This window comes from Theropithecus gelada, chromosome 19, assembly GCF_003255815.1.
Source record: "Theropithecus gelada isolate Dixy chromosome 19, Tgel_1.0, whole genome shotgun sequence".
NCBI classification, from domain to species: Eukaryota; Metazoa; Chordata; class Mammalia; order Primates; family Cercopithecidae; genus Theropithecus; species Theropithecus gelada.
In genome coordinates this window covers 14,686,067-14,706,962 of record NC_037687.1, presented here as the reverse complement: position 1 = coordinate 14,706,962, position 20,896 = coordinate 14,686,067, and the positions used below count along the sequence as shown (strand labels likewise).

General features: G+C 45.4%; 1 protein-coding gene across 1 annotated transcript; it reads right to left on the bottom strand.

Annotated features, from left to right (window-relative positions):
* Positions 1-7,057: 7,057 nt before the first annotated feature.
* On the bottom strand, positions 7,058-16,732 carry CASP14 (caspase 14). The gene is made up of 7 exons (XM_025366050.1): positions 16,473-16,732; positions 13,376-13,448; positions 11,742-11,891; positions 11,415-11,640; positions 10,113-10,229; positions 9,854-9,957; positions 7,058-9,386 (listed from the first exon to the last, which is right to left on the bottom strand). The coding sequence occupies exons 2-7, from the start codon at positions 13,400-13,402 to the stop codon at positions 9,282-9,284; spliced, it is 729 nt and encodes a 242-aa protein (XP_025221835.1). The 5' UTR covers positions 13,403-13,448; positions 16,473-16,732; the 3' UTR covers positions 7,058-9,281.
* Between the last annotated feature and the right edge of the window lie 4,164 nt (positions 16,733-20,896).

Below are 20,896 nucleotides of genomic sequence, written 5' to 3'. Positions count from 1 at the left end.
AGCCTGGTGACAGAGCAAGACTCATCTCAACAAAAAAAAAAAAAAAAAAAAAAAGGCCGGGAGCGGTGGCTCAAGCCTGTAATCCCAGCACTTTGGGAGGCCGAGATGGGCGGATCACGAGGTCAGGAGATTGAGACTATCCTGGCTAACATGGTGAAACCCCGTCTCTACTAAAAAATACAAAAAATTAGCCGGGCGAGGTGGTGGGCGCCTGTAGTCCCAGCTACTCGGGAGGCTGAGGCAGGAGAATGGCGTAAACCTGGGAGGCGGAGCTTGCAGTGAGCTGAGATCTGGCCACTGCACTCCAGCCTGGGGGACAGAGCAAGACTCTGTCCCAAAAAAAAAAAAAAAAAAATTGCATAAATTTAAGAAGTACAAGGCCAGTTTTGTTACATGGATATGTTGCCAAGTGGTGGAGTCTGGGCTTTTAGCATAATTGTCACCCAAATAATGTACATTGTACTCATAAAGTTATTTACTTATTTATTTATTTATTATTATACTTTAAGTTCTAGGGTACATGTGCACAATGTGCAGGTTTGTTACCTATGTATACATGTGCCATGTTGCTGCGCTATACTCTTTAACTCATCATTTACATTAAGTATATCTCCTAATGGTATCCCTCCCAAAGTAATTTCTTATCCTCCACCTCCTGGTACTCTCTCACCCTTCTGCCTCTCCAGTGTCTATAATTCTACACTCTATGTCCTTGTCTACACATTATTGGGCTCCCGCTTATAAATGAGAACATGTTGATATGGTTTGGCTGTGTCTCCACTCAAATCTCATCTTGAATTGTAGTTCCCATAATCCCCACGTGTCATGGGAGAGACCCGGTGGGGGAAATTGAATCATGGGGTCAGTTACTCTCATGCTGTTCTCGTGATAGTGAATAAGTCTCACGATATCTGATGGCTTTATAAAGGGCAGTTCCCCTGCACACGCTCTCTTGCCTGCCGCCACGTAAGATGTGCCTTTGCTCCCTTCTTCATCTTCCACCATGATTGTGAGGCCTCTCAAGCCATGTGGAACTGTGAGTCCATCAAACCTCTTTTCTTTATAAATTACCCAGTCTTGGGTATGTCTTTATTAGCAGCATGAGAACAGACTAATACACATGTGCTATTTGACTTTCTGAGTTGTTTCACTTAAGACAATGTCTTCCAGTTCCATCCATGTTGCTGCAAAAGACATGATTTCACTCTTTTTTTTAATGGCTGAATCATAGTCCACTCTGTATATATACCATATTTTCATTACCCAATCATCTGCTGATGTCTTTTAACAGAAAGAATTTAACATGGGAATTAATTAAATAGGTAGTGAAGGACCAGAAAAGCAAGAAGGCAAAACTAGTTAACAAGGACCTGGTTAACACTAGTGTTAACCCAGAAATAATTCCTGTGGAATCAGTTGACAAGCTGAGGCCTGGGAAACACTGGGAAGAGTTGAGGTTATCAGACTCTAGAATCTTAGAGAAGGAAGAAGTCAGTGCCGTGGGCGTATCTGTGCATATATGTGAGACGGGGCTGCTGGCCAGCTGATGCATGTATATTTCAGGGGGTACAATGATGCCAGTTTTGTGTGTGGGGCAAAAATATTGGAAACTTGAATGATGTGATGCTACCGGCAACTCAAAGAGGAAGAATCCTCTTTTTTTGCCCTCTTCCCATTTCCTCTCTCTCTCTTGTGCCTTGTACTATCAGAAGCTAACAGCAAGCCAACTGGGTGTATGGAGACCGCCTTGAGGTCATGGGTGTGGACTGTGGGTGAGCATGCATAGCAATAGGGTGATTGACTTACTGAACTGGCCAGGGTGAAGGTGACCTCATTCTTATAATTGATCATCTGCAAGAGCAACTTCACAAACAGCAGAAATATTTTATTCCCAAATAACCCGACCAATCAGAATGAAGGTGAACCAGTTCATGTTCCAAATTCTCAAAACTAGAACTCCCTTCCCTTTTCTTGTGTCTCATGCTGAACTAGGGGCTGAACTTTGGAACCTTTGGAAATTGCTTATCCATCCTTATTAGTGAATAAAATTTAAACATGATTAAATAGAAACTGCTCATAGGTAGAGAAAGTGGATTTGTTTTTATCTCATGGATTCTGTACATTTCATAAGAAGCTGGTAGAAACCTCAGTGTCATTCACTCCAATGTGCTGTTTTAACCTGGCTGGTCTCATGTATCAGTCAGCACAGATTAAGTTATGCTGCAGTAACAAATGATCCCCAAAGCTCACTGGCTTATAATAATTGATGTTTAGTCTTGGATCCATCAAGTGGAAGAGCCAGATTTTGAATAAATGATCACATCGCCAAAGACATAATTTTAAAGTGTGATTTGTGGTTTGGAGAAAAAATGTACAAAGAACTCTAAACTTGGGTCTTGTCTGAGGTGATGGACAAGGAGACTTCCCTTCAGAAATGTATTTGAGCTACAGTATAAAGGATAACAAGGTGGTTTGGAGGAGTGATCTAAGTAGAGGTAACTGAGATAGGAAATAGCCTATTTTGGGAAAGAAAGAAATCCAAAGTGACTTCAGAAAGACTGAAGGAGTAGAGATAAGAAGATGTAGGGATCTAGAAGTTAAGACTTTTTTCCTTTTCCAAAGGGCTCTGGGAGGTCACAGAAAGATTTTAAGAAGATGCACAGCAGGTCATATTTGCATTTTCAAAGATTTATTTCACATTTATCATTTATTATTGTTATTATTTTAGAGATAGTTCTGTTGCTCAGGCTGCAGTGCACAATCATAGCTCACTGCAGTCTCAACTTCCTGGGCTCAAGTGATCTTCCCACCTCAACCTCCCAAGTAGCCCAAGTAGCTGGAACTTACAGGCATGCACCATCATACCTGGCTCAGATCTGCATTTTAAAACGACTGTTTCTGCTGCTATGGGAGAGCGTCTTGCAGAACAGATAAACAAAGCCGCACTTGTCTTGGAGCTGATGTGGCAAAAGCTACAGGATCCCCACTTTTATGGGACTCTCCGTGGTCTGAGGAGAGACCCTGACAATCTGCTTATGTGGCTGTACAAATTCTGCATTGCTGTTTGTCCTTTTCTTAAAGAGGGACTTTTCTGCCCAATTATACAGGTCCTACAAAGCCTGGATCAGTTCCTGATGCTGAATATGAAACTTCCAGGTGAAACCTACACATCCTTGCTTAATAATTGGGGAAAATCTTTAGTCGGAGGTCTTGAAGAACAAAGCCATTGACGTGGTTTGGGTCTGTCTCTGCTCAATCTCATGTCAGATTGTAATCCCCAGTGTTGGAGGTGGGATCTGGAGGGAGGGGGATTGGGTCACGTGGGCAGATTTCTCGTTTGGTGCGGTTCTTGTGCTGTCGAGTGTGTTATCGAGAGATCTGGTTCTTTAAAAGTGTGTAGCTCCTCCCCACCTCCCTTCTTCCTGCCCCAGCAACGTAAGGCGTGTCTGCTTTCCCTCCGCCTTCGGCCATGATGGTAAGTTTCCCGAGATCTCACCAGCCATGCTTCCTGTACAGCCTGTGGAACCCTGAGCCAATTAAACCTTTTTTCTTTTTGAGACTGAGTCTCGCTCTGTCGCCCAGGCTAGAGTGCAGTGGTGTGATCTCAGCTCGCTGCAACCTCTCCCTCCCAGGTTTAAGCGATTCTCCCATCTCAGCCTCCCGAGTAGCTGGGATTACAGGCATGTGCCACCACGCCCGGCTAATTTTTTTGTATTTGTAGTAGAGACAGGGTTTCACCGTGTTGGCCAGGCTGGTTTTGAACTCCTGATCTCAAGTGATCCGCCCACCTTGGCCTCGCAAAGTGTTAGGATTACCGGAGTGAGCCACCGCGCCTGGCCTAAACCTTTTTTCTTTAAACATTACCCAGACTCAAGTATTTATAGCGGTGCGAGAACAGACTAGTGCAACGGTGGATTTCAATGCTGGCTTATTCCACCTATCATAGCATACTTCAGGTTCATCTATGTGGTGGCAAATGGCAGAATCTCCTTTATTTATTTGTTTTAAAACTGAATAACATTCCATTGTGTGCGCGCGCGCGCTCGCATACACACACACACACACACACACACACACTCTCTTTCTCTCACACACACACACATACATGCACAGTGTTTTCCTTATTCATTCATCCGTAGATGGACACTTCGATTTTTTCACATTTTGGCTACTGTGAATAATGCTTCAATGACCATGGGAGTGCAGATATCTTTACTAGATCCTAATTTCATTTCCTTTGGATATATATTCAAAACGTCTAATTGCTGGGTCATGTGGTGGTCTTTTTTTTTTTTTTAGACAGGGTCTTGCTCTGTCACCCAGGCTGGTGTGCAGAGGTGCAATCTTGGTTCACTGCAGTCTCGACTTCCTGGGCTCAAGCAATCCTCCCGCCTCAGCCTCCCAAGTAGCTAGGACTACAGGCACATGCCACCGCACCTAGTTAATCTAAAAAAATTTTTTAGTAGAGACAAAGCCTCACTATGTTGCCCAGGCTGGTTTAAAACTCCTGGGCTCAAGTGGTTGTCCTGCCTTGGCTTCCCAAAGTGCTGAGATTACAGGTGTGAGTCACCATGCCTGGGCAGTTCTGTTTTTTAATTGATATATAATAGTTGTACAGATTTTTGGGATAATGATCAAATTAGGGTAATTATATATCCATCACCTTAAACATTTATCTTTTCGTTTTGTTGGGAACACTGTTATTATTCTCCTCTTGCTATTTTGAAATACACAAATAATTACTGTTAATGATAGTTTTCCCACTGTGCTCTCGAATACAAGAACTTATTCATCCTACCTAACTGTATTTTTGTACCCGGTAGCCCATTTCTCTTCACGTCTTCTCCCTGCTTCCCTTCCCTGCCTCTGGTAATTACTATTCCAGTCTCTGTCTTTACCAGATCTACTTTTTTAGCTTCCACACAGTGAGTGAGATCATGTGATGTTTGTCTTTCTGTGTCTGGCTTATTTTACTTAATATAATGTCATCTAAGCTCATCCATGTTGCTGCAAATGACATGATTTTGTTCTTTATTATGGCTGAATAGTATTCTGTTGTGCATATATACCATAGTTTCTTTATCCATTCTTCTGTTGATGAACACTTAGGTTGATTCTGTATCTTGGCTGTTGTGAATAGTGCTGCAGTTAACATGGCAGTGCCGATATCTCTTTGATATATTGATTTCCTTTATTTTGCATATATACCTAGGAGTGGGATTACTTGATTATCTGGTAGTTCTGTTTTTAATTTCTTTTTCTTTCTTTTCTTCCTTTTTTTTTTTTTTTGAGACAGAGTCTTGCTCTGTCTCCCAGGCTGGAGTGCAGTGGAACAATCTCAGCTGACTGCAACCTCCATCTCCCAGGTTCAAGCAATTTTCCTGCCTCAGCCTCCCAAGTAGGTGGGATTACAAGCACCCACCACCACACCTGGCTAATTTTTGTATTTTTAGTAGAGACGGGGTTTCACCGTGTTGGCCAGGCTGGTCTTGCACTCCCGCCCTCAAGTGATCTGCCCGCCTCAGACTCCCTAAGTGTGGGATTACAGGCATGAGCCACTGTGCCCGACCTGTTTTTAATTTCTTTAGGAATCTCCATACTGTTTTCCATAATGGCTGCACCATTCTATTTTCCACCAACAAAGGTTTCCTTTTCTTCACACCCTCACCAGTGCTTATCTCCTATCTTTTTGATAATAGCCATCCCAACAGGTGTGAGGTGATATCTCATTGACATCAACATTAGTATTGATAACAAAACTAAAATTTTTGGAAAGATATTAGGGTAGGGGTTGTCAAACCTTCCCTGTAAGGGGCCAAATAGTAAATAATTTCAGCTTTGTGGGCCATATGTTGTCTGTTCTAACTACTCAACTCTATCATTGTAGGGTGAAGGCAGCCGTAGCCAGTATGTAAGTGAATAAACATTCCTGTGTGCCAGCAAAGCTTTGTTGATAAAAACAAACTGCAGGCTGGATCAGGTGAGTGAGACATAGTTTTCTGACCCTCATATTCAGAGACTCCCAGAATCATTGGGTGTTTGGATCGCAGGTTGGCACATAAGTGAGTGTATAGAACTCAGTGCATACATCTCCCCAGATTTCTTGGCCCTTCAAACCCACCTCTGCATTGGCCACTTGGTTTGCCATTTCCATGGATAAAGCCCCAGTTACTGCCATGGCTAGATCCCTGGGTGTACCACATAAGATGACCATGGACAATTTACTCCCTAAGGTGGAGGTTCAAATGGATCAGGAATGATGTACTCATGCCAATGGGCAGGTGTCAGCTACCCGAGTGCTCAGAGGAGAAAGGCTTTGAGGTTACACTTGATTTCATTAGGAAAAATAGATGTGATTGATTAGTCATGTCTGCCATGGGCACCAGGCTAGAGAGAAGTGGCACACTTGCTAAATGTCTTTGATGCTGTAACTAGTCCACCTCCAATGTCCCTTATAGTTCTGAAAAGTGACATTTCTGTGTCCGCATACTTCCTTGGAAACATTCTGGAGATGGAACAATTATGTCAAAGATAGTCATTCAGCATGAAAATGTGACCTGTAACTTTATAAATTCCCAACACGTCTGTTTTTATGAAAGAGACAGGAGCTTGGTGTGGTGGGTCACATCTGTAATCTCAGCACTTTGGGAGGCCAAGGCAGAGGATTGCTTGAGACCAGGAGCATGAGACCAGCCTCAGCAACCATCTCTACAGAGACCCCATCTCTACAAAAAAATAAGAAAATTAGCCAGGTGTGGTGGTGCGCACCTATGGTCCCAGCTACATGAGAGGCTGAGGTGGGAAGATTGCTTGAGCCCAGGAGGTAGAGGGTGCAGTGCGCTATGATGGTACCACTGTACTCCAGCCTGGGTGGCAGAGCAAGATCTCGTCTCTTAAAGAAAAAAGAGGAAAGTAGACAGGATGAAGCTCCTGATCCTCCATTCATGATAGACACACCTGGGAGGAAGCTGGCTGCTGCGAAAAAAGAAAGTAAATCCATAACTCCTTTTGTATCAGCCTCACGGTTTCAGCGCAGAACAAAGATTTCAACACTTTCTTTCAAAGTTTGACAACTGTTTATTGAACCGCATTATGCAGATCAAGGGCTTGTTCCTTGCCCTCCAGAAGTGGTCATTTCCAGCATATAATCCTGGGTGAGAGGGCAGGACCAATCAGAAAAAAGAGAGGAAATGGCTTTCTGGAAAAAGTAGGGGTGGGAGGTAGTGGAAGAGGGGTAAAAAGAGAGAGAAGGCCCTTCAGTTTGGGGGAAATGGTGATAGCAAAGGCTTAGAGGCAAGGGTGAGTAAGAGGACGTTAGCCTTGTTGAAGAGTGAAGTCATGGTGGAAGAGATGGGAGATTAGTTTAGCTAAGTGCTGGTAGATGGCAAAATTGGAAGGGTGTGAGAGATCCTGATGTGTGGTTTGACTTTGGTCTTTATTTGATTGATTTATTTATTTTGGAGACCGGATCTCACTCTCTCACCTAGAGCTGGGATGCAGCGGCATGATCATAGCTCCTTGCAGCCTCAAACTCCTGGGCTCAAGTGATCCTCCCACCTCAGCCTCCTGAGTAGCTGGGACTACAGGCATGTGGCACCATACCCAGCTAATTATTATTATTATTTTTTGTAGAGATGGGGTCTTGCTTTGTTGCCCAGACTGGTCTCTTAAATCCTGGCCTCAAGTGATCCTCCCACTTCAGACTCTCAAAGTTGGGATTACAGGTGTGAGACACTGAGTCCAGTACCCTGGTCTTTAAATCATAGGGTATGTTGTGTCTTCTTGAGTGTTCCAGGGAGATGACTGTTATAGATGGTATGGAGGACACATGAAAAGTGAGATGGAAAAGCAGAGAGGCAAGGGAGGAAGTTGGTTGCAAAGATGCAGATATGAGAAGATGAGGACTTGAGCCTGCACAGTAACATGTCAGGGAAGAGAAGACCAGCATGAAAGTTGTTTGAAAATCAAGCTGGACTGGTCATGGTGTCTGGTGGCATATGAAGGATGCAAAAAGAGAGGGGTCATAGATTAACTGCAGAAATCTGAACCTGGGATCTGAGGTTGAGGATACCAGGGAACGCTTGGAGGAGTAACCAGGAAGAAAAGGTTCATCTTTAGCCCTGAGTTTTCAGTGATGCTGGATGTACCCATAGGTTATTTGAGCAGGAAAGGTCAAAGCTGGGGATGGGGAGATACAGGCTGTAGAGCTGGAGGACAGTGAAGGCGATCTGACTTCCAGCCTGGTGCTGCAAGGTTACCTGGATGTAACCTTGGCTGGTGGTTATTGAGAATTCCTAGAAACTTCCAGAAAGCTCCTACCTTGGAGGTAGGGAAAATTTTTATTAGGCATCTTCACTAATTAGAAAAGTTTTCAGATGGATCAAGACTTAGCAGGTTGTGGAAAGGAGGCTGGGCTGGAAGTCAAACCTTGTCCTTGCCTCTGTCTTACTGTATTGCATTTGACAAATTATTTAGCCTCTCTGGTTAGGAGAGGTTAAATATAATGCTGTCTGCAAAATAGCAAGGTGACAACAGAGAATTTGCCATAGCTCCAACACGCTCTCATTCAGAGTAGTTGAATGCAAGAATAGTTGAATGGGTGGATTTCATTGAAGAGAGGGCAGAATCCAGGGTTTCAAGGGGAGGGGTGTTAGGAGGAACAGATCCAGAAAGGCGGAGACAACTTCGTTATCTAGAGAGGCCATGAGCTAGGAAGAGAGTGGAGTTAGGACACCAACTTGCTAGCCAAGGAGGAATGGTTTTGGAGAGAAAGAATGGTTCTTGCCTTACTAATTCTCCAGGGTAAAGGAGGGAACTGGAAGTTGGGAATGCACTGGCCTCAGGAGGAGGTTTTATCTCCAAGTGAGATGCAGGAGCCAGCAGAGGTTGGACTGGGGTAGGAGGGATTGAGTGGGCATTGGTTTGTCCGTGGAAAATCTTCAGCTCTATCCAGTTTCTGCTTTGGGAGGAAGAAAGAAGACCACAGGAACAGAAAGTGGGATAAGTGAATGCACTCTTAGGTCTCTTAGGTTGCATTAATAAAGATAGAAAGTCCAGCCTGAGGGAGGTGATGTTAATGTTACCACTATGCCTTGTGCTAAGTTCTGGCTGGCTTGCTCTAAGAAGGACAGGGGGACCTGCATGAGGGGTATGATGAAAAAGAAACTGGGTACCATTTAGCCTTAGGAAGAGAAGATCTTAGGGAGTGGTAAGAGCTGCTTCTAAATTTCTGTGAGACAGAAAGAGTGCTGGAAGGAAAGCTCCTCCCTGTCTTTCTACTTCTACTGCAGATACAGCCGTTTCCGGAGGGTGCTTTGGATTTCAGGGTTCGTTTTCTTTGCTTGTCCTTCCTGAACCATCTCTGCTTCTGCCATCCGCCGGGTCACCTGCAGCAACCGGTATGGTGAGCTTGGAGGAGTCAGTGTCATGGACTTATTGGGGGAGGGTTAGGGAACGGGGCAGGTGGGTATTCTTGTCCTAAGATGAGAGACCTTTATGGTCTGCTCCTATACCATAGTTTGTATGGAATCCTTGGCTGGGCGTTTTTTTTTTTTTTTTTTTTTCTTCTAATTTGCAATAAAAACATATAAACATTAAAAGAAAACAGTTTTCCCAAACATTGTTTATATCCAAGGGGGGTCTGTTTATAGAAATTTATCTCACATACTATGGGTTTTAAGAGTCCCTGCATTTGGGAAAGTTGTTGGAAAGTGGGCATCTTAGTTTCTGTATTGAGATCTGGGTTGGATTTGGGGCTGAGGGAAATGGAGAGGGGTTAGGAGGAGGCTCAGCCTCCTCTGCCTGCACCCTACTTGGCCTGGGTGGTGGTCCCAGCTACCTTCTGTCAACTCACCTCTGTCAGAAGCTCCAAGATATGTCCTTTGCCCTTCGTGAACACATCCACCAGGGTCTGGATAAAGCACGAGCCTTTCTGATCATGTCGGTAGGCGATGTATCCTGGGAATTCCAGAGAAGTGAGTTCGGGGGAGCTTCAGAGGGTAGGTAGAGGAGATCCTGGAAGGGGGTGGGTCCTGGAGGAGAGGTTCAGGGGTCGGGAGCGGCAGGTGACGGGGAATAGCAGAGGGAGCCCTGGGCCAGCTGGGCGCTCATACCCTCCACCGTGGAGTAGACGTGCAGGGCATCTGTGTATGTTGGGATGGTTTGGGGGCTGTCTTTGGTGACCATCAGAATCTCATCTCCACCTACTGTTTCACCAGGATCCTTTTGTTCTGAAACAACAAGAGGAGGAGGAGGCAAAGTCAGAGAGAAAGGTAAGGAAAGGGGCCGGGCAGGGTGGCTCACACCTGTACCCCCAGCGTTTTGGGAGGCTGAGGCAGGAGGATCACTTGAACCTGGGAGTTTGAGGCTGCAGTGAGCCATGATTGCACCACTACACTCTAGCCTGGGTGACAGAGTGACATGTCGCCTCTTAAAAAGGAAGGTAAGGGCTGGGTACGGTGGCTCACGCCTGTAATCCCAGCACTTTGGGAGGCTCCTGAGGTCAAGAGTTTGAGACCAGCCTGACTAACATGGCGAAATCCTATCTCTACTAAAAATACAAGATTTAGCCGGGCATGGTGGCATGTGCCTGTAATCCCAGCTACTTGGGAGGCTGAGGCAGAAGAATTGCTTGAACCCAGGAGGTGGAGGTTGCAGTGAGCCAAGATCGTGCCATTGCACTCCAGCCTGGGCAACAGAGCAAGACTCTGTCAAAAAAAAAAAAAAAAAAAAAAGATGGTCTGGTGGTATGCCATGTACAGTGGGGCTTTTTAATTTAATTTAACTTTTTAGAGACAGGGGCTTGCTTTGTTGCCCAGATTGGAGTGCAATAGTGTAATCATAGCTCACTGCAGCCTCTAACTCCTGGGCTCAAGTGATCCTCCTACCTCAGCCTCCTGAGTAGCTAGGATCACAGACCCATGCCACCGTGCCCTTGGCTAATTTTAAAAATTTTTTGTAGAGCTGGATTCTTGCTACATTGCCCAGAAGCTAGTCTTGATCTTCTGGCCTCAAAAAATCTTCCCGTCTGGGCCTCCCAAAGTACTGGAATTACAGGCATGAGCCATGGTGCCTGGCTTCAGCTGGGGCTTTGGATCTGGGACTGGCTTGGATAAAAACACAGACTTGGTTGGGCATGGTGGGAGGCTGAGGCAGGAGGATTGCTTGAGCTCAGGAGTTTGAGACCAGCCTGGGCAACATAATGAGACCCTGTCTACAAAAATTAGCCTGACATAATGGCAGGAGCCTGTAGTCCCAGCTATTCAGGAGGCTGAGGCAGGAGGATGGCTGGAGCCTGGGAGATGGAGATTGCAGTGAGTTGAGATTGCACCACTGCACTCCAGCCTGGGTGCTGTCTCAGAAAACAAAACAGAAACAACAAACCAGAGACTCTGTGCTCTTGGATCTGTCCCCACCTCCTCGACAGGCCTGTATGATGTACACCTTGGGCTTGGCTCGCAGGGCCTGGCAGTTCTTGTTGTTCAGGGCCTCGAAGAGATTGTCCAGCTTGACCATCTCCCCATCTTCTCCCTTGAGGAAGCCTTCCCTCCCGTGAGCCATGAGTACCACGAAGGCACAACTGATGGGATCTTCCCGGGAATCGATGGCCTGCTGGAATTTTTCCAGCTCTTCCTGGAATTGCTGGAGTGAGAGGAAGAACCAGACTCAGCTGGGTCCTCATAGCCCACACATCCGACCTAGTACCTTTCCCCCAACCAGGCCTGGAGTAGGCACCCCAATACCTGGGCAGTGGGGTCTCTTTTCATGGTGCTTTCGAATCTCAGCTGCCGAAACATGTATTCCAGAGCATCCAGGTCTTCTTCAGAACCTTCCCGGGCTTTGGTGACACACAGTGTTAGGGCCAGGCGGGCACCTGACATATCATATTTCTCCTGGGCCAAGAGATGACAAAAATCAGCATGGGGAGGTTCGAGGAGAAGCAGATGTAGTCAAAAGAGGCATGCAGGCTGGGTGTGGTGGCTTATGCCTGTGATCCCAGCACTTTGGGAGGCTGAGGCGGGAGGATTGCTTGAGCCCAGGAGTTCAAGACCAGCCTGGGCAACATAGTGAGACTCTGTCTCTACAAAAAAATGAAAAAATTAGCTGGGTGTGCTGCTGTGCGCCTGTGGTTCCAGCTATCTTGGAGGCTGAAGTGGGATGATTGCTGGAGCCTGGAAGGTAGAGGCTGCAGTGAGCCATGATCTTGCCACTGCATTCCAGCCTGGGCAACAAGTGAGACCCTGTCTCAAAAATGAACAAACAAAACAAGAGAGGCTTGGACTTAGGGTTGCCAGGTATAATACAAAATGGTCAGGTGCATTTAAATTTCAAATAAAAACCAAGTACCTTTTTAGTATAAGTATATCCCAAATATTGCATGGGCTATACTTATACTACACAATTATTTGTTGTTGATGTGAAATTCAAATTGAATTGGGTATCCTTTATTTTTAGTTCCCAAATACAGCAACCCAACCTGGGGTCCAGCTCTGTTCTAGCTTGGTATGAACTTGGGGGAAGTCAGCTGCCCCCATCTGAGCCTCAGTTTCCAAATACAGACGATAAGTGTGTGTGTGATTTTGAAGATCCCTTCCAGTTGTCATATTTTGTGGCTTTGCAAGTCTCCTCATCCTCCCCAAGAGTGTTCTGAGCATTCCTCTATTACTTCCTCACTTGCAGAGGTCTCAGAGTTTTGGAAGCCAATACTGAGATCCCATCTGAGGAAGAAGAATATTGGGGGTCAACATTTCTTTTCAGAACAGAAGCAGGGTACTGAGGACCACAGTGATAAGAACTTCATCTTTTAAAACATCAACATAAGCACTTTGGGAGGCCAAGGTGGGCGGATCATGAGGTCAGGAGATCGAGACCATCCTGGCTAACACTGTGAAACCCCGTCTCTACTAAAAACACAAAAAGTTAGCTGGGCATGGTGGTGGGCGCCTGTAGTCCCAGCTACTCGGGAGGCTGAGGCAGGAGAATGGTGTGAACCCGGGAGGCAGAGCTTGCAATGAGCCAAGATGTGCCACTGCACTCCAGCCTGGGCGACACAGCGAGACTCCGTCTCAAAAAAACAAAAAAACAAAAACAAAAACATAAAATTGTATATTGCAGGACTTCTCAGAACCTTTAATGTGTTGAGAAGAACTTGATCTTTGGCAACAGATGTAGCTGTGTTTGACTGCCCCCAGCCCCCAACCCAACTTGGGTTCCATCTCTTGAGTCCTTTTTTACTGTTTGATTAACTACAAAGTACCTCCTACCTCTGAGTTCAGGTCAGAATTTTTCCACTCCCTCCACTCTTTCCAAAACATTAAGATCCTCACCTTCCTTCTCCTCGTATGATCACCCTCCCCTCAACCTGCATCCAGCCTACCTCCTCCGAAGACCGCAGATTGCTCATTTCTCCTTTGGTTGTGAGCCCCAGCTCTCAGCACCCTTGTCTGATCCTGGAGGTCAAGACAAGATAGGTTAAAGGTTTCTAAAGGGAGGTCGAAGGGCTCAGGGGACAAACTCTTATGCATCTGGATTTTTGAGACCAAATAGCACTCCAGTATTGGAGATACCGTCTGTGGACAGATCTGGGCAATAGATGATAATCCATGAAGTATTAATATATCGCCCGTAGAACGACAATTTCATGGTGTCTTTCATTTCTGGATGTCTTCTTCCGAACTGCTGGGCCTACCCCACAATCCCGCCCCCCGAACCCACCAGAAAACTTCCTATGTCTCCCTTGGGTCATTCACCAGCTTGTGATGGACCGAACTTCCCCCTGAAAGCACTGGAATGAGGAGCAGGGCAAGTGGCCCGTGTGTTTCCCTCTTCTACCCAGAAGATGACGGGCTGGGGAAGCCATCTCAAGGAGATGCCTTGGAGGAGCATTTAAAAGGAGAATGTCATCAGAGTGGGGAATGCAACTTTGATATTATCTCACTGGGTCTCCAATATGAAGGGGTCAGTCCACCTCCCTCGCTCTTCCTTGAGTCTGAATGTCTGTCCACGTTCTCTATTCTCATCTCCGAGTCCTGTTCTGTTCTCTGGCTGCACAGACAGACTTTTGTCATACTCTTGGCATTTCCCCATCTCTTTGCCTTTTCCTACACTTTCTCCTCAGTAGGGAATGCTTTTTTTGTCTTTTTTTGTCTTTTCTTTCTTTCTTTCTTTTTTTTTTTTTTTTTTTTGAGACAGAGTCTCTGTCACCCAGGCTGGAGTGTAGTGGCATGATCTCGGCTCGCTGCAATCTCTGCCTCCAGGGTTCAAGCAATTCTCCTACCTCAGCCTCCTGAGTAGCTGGGACTACAGGCACGCACCACCACGCCTGGCTAATTTTTTTTTTTTTTTTTTGAGACAGAGTCTTGCTCTGCCGCCCAGGCTGGAGTGCAGTGGTGCCATCTCAGCTCACTGCAAGCTCCACCTCCCAGGTTCACGCCATTCTCCTGCCTCAGCCTCCCGAGTCACTGGGACTACAGGCACCTGTCACCACGCCTGGCTATTTTTTTTTTTTTTGTATTTTTAGTAGAGACAGGGTTTCACCATGTTATGCCTGGCTAATTTTTTGTGTTTTTAGTAGAGATGGGGTTTCACTGTGTTAGCCAGCATGATCTTGATATCCTGACCTCGTGATCTGCCCACTTCAGCCTCCCAAAGTGCTGGGATTACAGGCGTGAGCCACTGCACCCGGCTGGGAATGCTTTTTTTTTTTTTTTTCTATCAAGATCCTTCTTTGACAATTTGGGTGGCATAATATCTGCTATGCCTTCCCCCATCACCCATCCACTCATCTATCTTTTTATCCATCTGTCTATCCAGTCACCCATCAATTCATTCATCTATCCATCTACCATCTGTCCATTAATTCATCCTCTATCCATCCATTCACCCACTCACCCATCCATCTATTCAACCATCTGTCCATCTACTTACCTATTAATCAGTCATCCCATCCACCCATCCTTCCATCCGCACATCTATCTAGTCATCCATCAATCCAATGTTACATCCATCAATTTATTCATCAACCCATCCACCAGTTTATCTTTCCACTTACCTATCTATCCACTCATCCATCCATCCATCCACCCACTCACACATCTATTCATCCATCTGTCCATCTACCCGTCTATTAATCAGTTATCCCATCTACCCATTCATTCTTCCGTCAACCCATATATCTACCCATCCATCTATCCATCTATCTGTCCATCCACTTACACATCCAACCACCCACTCATTCATCCATCCATCCATCCATCCATCCATCCATCCATCCATCCATCCATCCATTATCTCTCTCTGTCTTCAGTCCCTCCATCTATTCTATCTTCCACCCATCCCATCCATTCACTTATCCATCCACCCACCCACTCATTCATTCATCCATCCATCCATTTATCCATTATCTCTCTTCCATTCCTCCATCTATTCTATCTTCCACCCATCCCTCCATCTAGCCCTCCCTTTATCCATTCCTTCATCCATAATCTCTTATCTTCCATCTATCCATCCAACTGTTTACTTACCCATCCACCCACCCACCCACTCATCCATCCATCCATCCATCCATCCACCCACCCACCCACCTACCCAGCAAATATTTTCTGGGTATCTATTATGTGTTATGCACTTAGAATCCATTAAGTAAGACAGACATGCTCCTTGACCTTCTGTCCTTCTAGTCTGTGACAGAAATGAATATTAAATATCTCTCTCTGTCACACACACAGAGCAAGTGCTGTGACGAAAGAGGAACCAAAGATTGTGAGGGAGGAAGTGGAAGAAGCATAGCCCTGGAGCCAGACAAATCAGAACCAAATCCTGCCTCAGTCCCTTCCCAGCTGTGTGCCCTTCGGCATCTCACTCTCCTCTCTGAGACTCGATTTTCCCGTCCGCAAAGGACCTGGGGAGAGCTCCAGGTGCGTAACAGCAGTGGCAACACAGGTAAATTTTATGATCCCTCTTGACCTCCTGGAACTTTCCTCTTCCTTCTCTGTACTCTCACAGCTCTGCTTGTTCCTACTTGAATTACAGCAGTGTTTTTGGTTCTTACTGTCATAGCTGAACTGGCAGCTCAGCTTTCAGGACTGAAAGCCCGACTTCATTATCTGTCTCCATCACGGCTAAACACTGTGGCAGGGAGCACAGAGGTGGTGTTGGAGAGAATTTGCTGAGTAAACAAAGAAGAAAGAAATGAACAGATGAAAGAAAGAGTGGATGGATGGAAATTTCTTCCATTCTGCCAAAACTGGCCAGTGTTAATTCATGAAGGGAGAGGGAGCGTATGTGTGTATGTGTATGTATGTGTGTGTGTGTGTGTGTGTGAGAGAGAGAGAGAGAGAGAGAGATTGAGAGAGAGAGTGAGAGAGAGAGATTGAGAGAGATTGAGAGAGAGAGCGAGAGTGAGAGAGAGATTGAGAGAGAGAGAGAGAGAGAGAGAGCGAGAGAGAGAGGCTAATATCCACCAAATCACTTACCGACTCTAGAGGCAGCTGTTCCTCAAGGCCAAGTTCAAGCTCGCTACTCTGCTAGTTGCCAGTACAGAGCTGGGCACCGAGGAGGAGTCAGGCCCACGTGCTAATCTTGGAGAGGGGGCTGACAGTGTGGAATCTCCCGGAGTTTCTCCTGAGAGGCCTGGTCTATGAATTGGGTGGCACAATCATCTGGCCCTTTATTGCCAGTGAGTTTTCTATCACTCAAGAAACCGCAGGACACACCCTTGGCACAGCTGTGGTGTGGAAATGGAGCCACCGCCAATGGGATGAGTGATCACAAGGCTGAGTGGACTCCCTCTGGCAAAGGTGGCCTAGGCAGAGCGTCTAAATTATCCAGAGGTCTGTGCCAGCCCAACCGCAACCTCTCCCAACCCCCATCTCATAGCCAGCTCATCTGGTTATTATCATCATCACTGTGCCTAGTTTATTCATTTCACCTTCCACTGTGTAGATAACACCGTCTTCACTTACTTATTATCTCATGGAGTCTTCAAGAGTCTGGAGAGATCAGTATTGTTGTTCCTATTTTGCACGTGGGGAAACTGAGGCTCATAGAGGTGAAATGACTGCTCAAAGATCAGTAATTGGCACAGTTGGCATTCAAACCTATAAGGGGTGAGGTGTGGTGGCTCACGTCTGTAGTCCCAGCTCTTTGGGAGGCCAAGGCAGGAGGATCACTTGAGGTGAGGGATTTGAGACCAGCCGGGGCGTAGTGAGACCCTATCACTAAAAAAATAAAAAAATAAAAAGACGGCATGCACCTATAGTCCTAGCTACTCAGGAGGCTGAGGTAGGAGGCTAGCTTGATCCTAGGAGTTTGAGGCTGCAGCGAGCTAAGATTGTGCCTCTGCACTCCAGCCTCAGTGACAGAGCGAGACTCTATCTTAAATATAAAAACAAACAACCCCTAAAAGGTTCTTGCCCAGTTGCCTTAACTGATGCATCACGTTGATTCCTCTTTTCCCCCCTCCTCTATTGTTTTTCAGTCATTTTATTTAATTTTATTTTACTTATGTTAACAGTGAAACCAAAGGCGAACCTGATTAAGCCCTCCAAACTTAATCTACCTTGCTTTTAATTGCTTACTTTTAATTGCTTACTTGTAGTTGATCCTAAAGGCACAAGTCACGTAGTCAAATAGTGCATAACTAAACTCCCACTAGCTTCCTTATAGATAGCATCTCTGACCGTGGGTCACTATAGTAATGGGTGCTTACAAAGTTATTTTTCGGGAACTAGGTAGGAGGTAGCTCTTGTTTAGTTTAAGCCAGTGGAGATCACTGACCCTGCATCTGGACCTATGTGAGTAGCAGACATCAGAGGGCTGTAAACGCCACCCTCAGATCATGCTAAATGCTATTTTCTGCACAAATGTCCTATCTAAAGCCATGTAGCTCAACCATGCTTGCTCAGAAATCCTGATTACCTCGCCTTCCCTACCTGCCAGTCACCTTTCTCCGTACTTTAGACCACCCTGTTTTCTATTCCATAAGTACCCTCAAACCCTATTTTTGGGGAGGAGAATTTGAGACCTGTTTTCCCACCTCCTCGCTTAATTGCCTCATGATGAACTCTTTCTGCATAATCTGTCATTATAGTGATTGGCTTGCTGCACAGAGGCAGAACAAACTTAGTTCGATAGCAACAGCTTAAATGAGATATAATTTACATATTATACAACTCACCCACCTAAAGTGTCCAATCCAGTGGGTTTTAGTATATTCACAGTGATGCATCCATTGCCACAGTTCATTTTAGAACATTTTGTTTTTTCTTTTTTTGGAGACAAGATCTTGATCTGTCACCCAGGCTGGAGTGCAGTGGAGCAATCACAGCTCACTGCAGCTTAAAACTCCTGGCCTCATGCGATCCTCCTGCCTCAGCCTCCTGGGCAGCTGGGACTACAGGTGTGCACCACCATGCCTGGTTAGTTTTTTCTTTAAGATTTTTTGTAGAGACAAAGTCTTGCTATGTTGCCCAGGCTGGTCTCGAACTTCTGGCCTCAAGGGATCCTCCCCACTTGGCCTCCCAAAGTGTGGGATTATAGGCGTGAGCCACCACACCTGGCTCATTTTAGAACATGTTTATCACCCAGTACCCTTTAGCTATCACTCCCAATCCCTCCATACATCCTAGCCTTAGGCAACCACTAGCTGACTTTCTGTCTCTGTAGGTTTCCCTGTTCTGGATATTTCACAGAAATAGAATCATACGCTATGTGATTTTTGTGTCCGGCTTCTTTCATTCAGCATGATATTTTCAAGAACAGTATTGGGGGGATGTTGGTTTGTTGTCTCATGTTTCATTTTGTTTTGGTTTTTAGAGAGCCAAGTGTTAGATATCTTTCAGCAAACTATTGCAGATACTCCCATTCCAAGTCCTTCCCTTAAGATCCAACATTCTTTTTATTTTTTTATTTTTTTTATTTTGATACTGAGTCTCGCTCTGTTGCCCAAGCTGGAGTGCGGTGGCTGGATCTCAGCTCACTGCAAGCTCCACCTCCCGGGTTTATGCCATTCTCCTGCCTCATCCTCCAGAGTAGCTGGGACTACAGGCACCCGCCACCTCACCCGGCTAATTTTTTGTATTTTTACTAGAGATGGGGTTTCACCTAGTTAGCCAGGATGGTCTCGATCTCCTGACCTCGTGATCCACCCGCCTTGGCCTCCCAAAGTGCTGGGATTACAGGCTTGAGCCACCACGCCCGGCCAAGATCCAACCTTCTTAGCTGACCAGACCCTATAAAGCAATGAGATTTCAAGGAGGAAGAAGATAGCATCCACATTGTAGCACATATTAGTACTCCATTCCTTTTTCTGGCTGAATAATAGTCCATTGTACAGATATACCTCATTTTGTTTATTTATTCATCTGTGGAGGGACATTTGAGTTGTTTTAGGCTTTTGGCTCTTTGAAGGATGCTGTTATACATATTTATGCACAAGTTTTGTGTGGATTTTTTTTTTTTTGAGATAGTGTCTCACTAAGTTGCCCACGCTGGAGTGCAATGACATGATCTTGACTCACTGCAACCTTTGCTTCCCAGACTCAAGCAATTCTCCAGCCTCAGCCTCCCCAGTAGCTGGGACTACAGGCGTGCACCACCATGCCTGGCTAATTTTGTGTGTGTTTTTTGTAGAAATGGGGTTTAGCCATGTTGCCCAGGCTGGTCTTAAACTCCTGAGCTCAAAACGATCCGCCTGCCTGGGCCTCCCAAAGTGCTGGGATTACAGGCATGAGCCACCATCCTTAGCCTGATGCGAGTTTTAATTCCATTCCTGGTAGTGCAATTTTCAAGCAATGCAGAAATTTTTTTTTTTTTTTAGCAAAACTGGCCCATTCTCATCCCTCCAATTCATCCCTTTGCTTCCAGGTAACCCAGGCACAAGACTGAGCAATTTCCCTTCAGTTCCTATTTCCGCATCGACTTACACACATTCGCAGTGTTAGTTACATAGGTGGGTTCATTCTACAAAATTGTCCTGTTACTTGCCTGGTTCACTGAATTACATGTCTGGGTCATCTTTCTATGTTAGCACATATGGAACAAACTCAATTTTTTTGTGTTCTTTAAACAACTATTGAGAATAACCTGTGTGAAGAAAAGTGCATGACTCTTTTTATTTTTATTTTTATTTTTGAAATGGAGTCTCACTCTGTCACCCAGGCTGGAGTGCAGTGGCGCGATCTTGGCTCACTGCAACTTCGGCCTCCCTATTTCAAGCGATTCTCCTGCTTCAGCCTCCTGAGTAGCTAGGATTACAGGCACGCACCACCACACCTGGCTAATTTTTGTATTTTTAGTAGAGACGTGGTTTCACCATGTTGGTCAGGCTGGTCTCAAACTCCTGACCTTGTGATCTGTCCCCCTCGGCCATGAGTCACCGCGCCCGTCCTAGTGCACAACTCTTAAATGTGCACCTTGATAATTTTTTTCAAAGTGAACATACCCACATGACTGACGATTCAATGGAGCCATTGAATCAATTCTGCAATGGCATAAAAAGTACACACTTTTCACTAAAAGAGAAACAAAACCCAGGGAAACACCAAATCAAACTGGACATAACATGTCCTTACTTCATGACAAAATTTTAGCTAAAGCATGCTTTTGCTGTCTTCTTCCTCCTTGAAATCTCATTGTTCCACAGGGTCTGGTCAGTTAAGAAGGTTGGATCTTAGGAGAATCAATCGGGACTCGAAGTGTTTGCAATGATGTGTTAGAAGATGCCTGCCTGACACTTGGCTCTCTAAAAACAAGACAAAATGAAGCCAAAAAACCACAACAAACCAACATCCCCCAACACTATGCAACCATAAAAAGAAGGGAATCCTGTCATTTGTGGTAACATGGATGGAACTGGAGGACATTATTTTAGGTGAAATAAGCTATAAACAGAAAGTTA